This window comes from Orycteropus afer, unplaced genomic scaffold (assembly GCF_000298275.1).
Source record: "Orycteropus afer afer isolate SDZICR_OR568_19922 unplaced genomic scaffold, OryAfe1.0 scaffold00471, whole genome shotgun sequence".
Classification (NCBI taxonomy): domain Eukaryota; kingdom Metazoa; phylum Chordata; class Mammalia; order Tubulidentata; family Orycteropodidae; genus Orycteropus; species Orycteropus afer.
Window position 1 is genome coordinate 1,276,213 of NW_006922058.1, and position 4,256 is coordinate 1,280,468.

At 49.6% G+C, this 4,256-nt stretch overlaps 1 protein-coding gene and 1 pseudogene across 1 annotated transcript in view; one reads left to right on the top strand and one right to left on the bottom strand.

Moving 5' to 3' along the window:
• TTLL8 (tubulin tyrosine ligase like 8) overlaps positions 1 to 1,832 on the bottom strand; it is an 86,922-nt gene extending 85,090 nt beyond the window's left edge. Inside the window, exons 1-2 of the mRNA XM_007954760.1 lie at positions 1,730 to 1,832; positions 1,504 to 1,595 (exon numbers count right to left, since the gene is read on the bottom strand). Coding sequence (XP_007952951.1) covers positions 1,504 to 1,595; positions 1,730 to 1,832 — 195 coding nt within the window. The remainder of the gene's footprint in view (positions 1 to 1,503; positions 1,596 to 1,729) is intronic.
• A 2,058-nt stretch (positions 1,833 to 3,890) lies between these two features.
• Positions 3,891 to 4,256, top strand: part of LOC122151469 — a 15,312-nt pseudogene continuing 14,946 nt past the window's right edge.

The following is a 4,256-nucleotide window of genomic DNA, read 5'->3' on the forward strand; positions in this document are numbered from 1 at the left end:
ATAAATGTGATGAAAATGTGGAGCAATGATGTGATTGTGTACACATATAAATAAAGCTGCTAGGAGGTCACACGAGAACGTCTTCTTGACAAGGGGCTGGGGCAGATTCAAAAGCACTCAGCGTAAAGGGGAAGATCGGTCAACTAGACGACAGTGAATAACGAAGGTCTGCTCACTAAAAGATACCATTTTAAAGAGTGAAAAAGCCAGAGAGTGGAAAAAGATATGTGCAAAATATCAATTGATAAAGGGCTTGTATCCAAGATGAATATATTTTTCAATCCTACAAATCAATGAAAAACAACCCAAAAGTAAAATGCAACAGAATTGAATAAGTGTTTTACAAAAAGGATTCTCAAGCAGCCAATAACATTATGAAAAAAAATGATGGTTTTATCAGAAAACGATAAATTAAAACCACAATGACAAACCACTACACACCCAACAGAATGGCTAAAATTTTCAAATCTGACAATAGCAAATGTTGATAAGGATCAAACAACTAGAAGGGAAAGGTGAATTGATATGGTCACACTGGAATATTCTGAGACCTCAAACATCAAAAAGTATCTCCAGTCAAAGATGAAACAAAAGTCCTTAACCTCACTAGTCACCAGGGAAATTCAAGCTAACTATAATTCAAACAATTATAACGCGATACGATGGTACATCCCCAGAATGGCCAAAATGCCAAGGGTGAAGATGTGGAGCAAAAGTAGCTGACTCTGTTATGCTGCTGGCCGGAGCGCACACTGGACGTCCACTCCAGAAAAGTTTGCTGGAGCCCTCACATACCCTCCAATGCAACCACTCCACTCCAGTGATGTGCGTCTGCAAACCCCACACAAATGCGTACAGACCACCAGGGGCTACTCTGGATGTCATAGAAGTGCTATTTGCAATCACCCCAAAGTGGACACTACCCAAAGTGACATCTGCAGGGTGGAGTACTACACAGCAGAGACAATAGCAAGCAACATAGACAAATCTCACAAACAGCGGAAGAGGAAGAAGGCAGATTAAAAAACACGTACTTGATGTATGATCCCGCGCAGACAGACAAATTTGGACAATTTGCACAATTTGCACAATTTGGAACAACCTCCAGGACACAGTAAGTGAAGAATCAGGTTACAAAGCGGCATGCTGAACATGCTACTAACCATACCCTTAAAGGGGCCAGGTCAATGGACACATGTGGCGATGGACACATGTGGCGATGGACACACGTGGCGACCGACACACTTGCAGTGGCTGGAGGGGCCTTGCGTGGTCTGTGCTTTGTACCTCTTGATCATCAAAGGCCCACTCAACTCATAGGGTACAACTAAAGTTAAAAAGAAAATGTTAGTGGGCACTTGGCTTGGTGGCTGCAACTGTGGGTGGCCTGCAGGGGAGGGGGTGGCACGGGGGCAAAGGGGCACCACTGTCCTCTCCAAATGCCAACACAAATTCCTAATTTAAAGGAATCGCCCTCCTCACTGGGTCTCAAAGAGCATTTACCTTGATGGCTTTTTCGGTTAACTGTCTTGCTATTCTGTATCTGTCTAATTTGGGGGAAGGAACCCAGTCTTGTGAAATTCCTCGTTTTAATCCTGCAAAAGAAACAAAATCAAGATGAAAGTGACCACCTCGAAGTGCTCCAAGCAGGGCTGAAGCACTCTAACCAGGGGCCTCAAGGGCTAAGGCACACCCTCTGTCCCACCCTGGCCGCAGCCCAGACCCACACCTGTCAGCTGCTCTGTCTCCAGCTTGGAGCACCAGGACCTCAAGGGCTCCCAGGCCACCCAGCCTGGGAGCAGCCGTGCAGGCCCGTGACCCAGACTCACCATGCCCTCCTCCCAGGCCCCTCTTCCCCCATCTGTCCTCCCTCACCCCTCCTCCCACACCTCTTCTCCCAAATCCCTCCTCCCTCACTCCTTTTCCTAGACCCCTCCTCCCACACCCTGCCTTCCTCACCCCTCCTCCCCGGCCCCTCCTCCTTCACCCCACCTCCCACACCCACCACAATCAAAACCTCTTCTGTGTGCCCACAAGACTCCCCAGCTGCCAGGCCATCTCCCCAGTCCTGTCTCTAGAACCAGCTTCTATTGTCTCCACCCCAACACAGCCCATGCTAATAATCTAACATCCTCATGTCCAGGCCAATCGCATGTTCACCTCCTGTCCACTCTGCCTCCCACAGTGCTGGACATGCAGCCACACAACACCTTTTTCCTTTGCCTTCCCTCCTCCCTGCACAGCTGCCCCTAGGGACTGCTCTCTGAGATCTCCACAAGAAAGTGGCCAACTGAATCCCCAGACCTCTGCCTGCTGGCCACCCACTCCCTGGGCAGTCACAAGCCTGCTCCTAGACCTTCCCTGACCTCCAAATGCTCCCAGCTCAACAGTCTCCAGGACGGCCAAGCAGCAATTACCATAGACCCAAGCCCAGACCCCAATTTCTGCCACCTACATCTGCTCCTCCTCCATGGGGGTGACTCAGAAGCCCGTGTACACAAGGCCATGTGATTCTGCCCAATGACCAGACTGAAGTCATGAGGATGGTGCAGGAGTAACAGCAGAGCCACCCAGCAGGGGTGAGCCATGGCCCTGACCCGCCAGCAGGCACAGGTTCATCTGAGAGGGCTTACAGCTGAGACACAGGTCTGGGAGCAGACCCTGACTACCTCTCAGCTTTGGGCAAAAGTCTGCAGACGGTTCACAGACAGCACTACCCACAGAGGTGAGTATGGGCGGACTGGACTCCTCACTTAACAATGCTTTGCTCACTATAATGTCCTGTTAAGAAAATGCAAAGGCAAACCAGTGGCTGCAGTCTCCTGCGCTCCCCTCAGGCAGCAGGAGGAACATGCTGGGGGAACCTCAACAAGCTGGGTTCTTGCTGGGTCCATGTGGCCCTGTGTGCTTGGAAGGGGGAGGGGACACGAGCTGGCCCAAGGGGCAGCCTAACCCCCTGGGTGAGTCCCACAGCTTTTGCAGCCAGATCTTCAACATGTGCACCCAGTGGCATGGGCCCTGCCAGTGGAATGATCACCGAGGTCCAGGACAGGCTTCCTCATGCTCCGTGAAGGGAACTGGCTAGCCTTGAGGAGCACCCCACCCCCAACTGCTCCTGATATCACCTTGCATGCTGAGAAGCAGACAAATGTGCAATACCAACATGTCTGTGTCCCCTACCAAGGGTGCTGCTGCGTGCCCCCCACAGAATCCAGCTCCGGAACAAGAAACCCTGGTCAGACTCAAGCCATTGCTTTTGTGCTTGTTAAAGTCTGTTGGTTACACTATGAAAGATCGTTTATTTTAGCCAACATATCATGACTCAACGATTTGGTGATGTCACGGCTCAATGATTCTGTGAGGTCATGGCTCAATGATTCAGTGACATCATGGATCAACAATTCGGTGACATCACAGCTCAACGATTCAGTGACATCACAGCTCAACAATTTGATGGCATCATGGCTCAACAATTTGGTGATGTCACGGCTGAATGATTCAATGGCATCACAGCTCAATGATTGAATGACGAGAAGCAACAACATACGACCTTCTACAGACTGATCTACAGAAACAGGTGGGACTCAGGCAGCAGGAACCAACGGGCTCCAGCACACCTGTTAGTGAAAGCAGGGGTCAACTTGAACACAGGAGTGATCAAATGACCCTATGCAAGTTACAGGAAGAGAACCTTGACCTTCACATGAAGACCAATGATATCTAGACCAACGAGCTCATCTAGAAGCTGAACAGTGAGTGAGACAGAAGGAAATGCAGGTGCTTCACCCAGTGAGGAACAAAGAAAGTGCCAGAGATCTGACAGTGTCCCCATGCTTTGATGAAAGCCTTGTGCTGTGTGTAATAAGGGAGTCAACAGTGGGAGAAGGAAGATGGCGTGGTACTAGCACTCTGCACCCTCAGTCCCTCTGCCAACTGAGATTCTGAGTAACTAGGTAAAGCAGATACAAGTAATGATACTGGAGTGGTGGACAACTAAGGAGAAGATAAAGTATTACATCCAGTGAAGGGAGCAAGAAGGAGCAGGTTAAGCAACTGGGAAAAAGAGGAAAAGAAGAAAAACACATCATAGCAGCCACAGGCATTGCAGACTCAGAATAACCACACTGGGAGTTTTTCAAGGTGAACTGGGGCTTTGAATGGGAACAAAGACCTTACTGGAAAATGGATCAAGACCCTCCTTGGTTTGGGCTGCCATGCAGTCCAGAGGGGAGTGGGAGAAAGGGAGGAGAAACTCT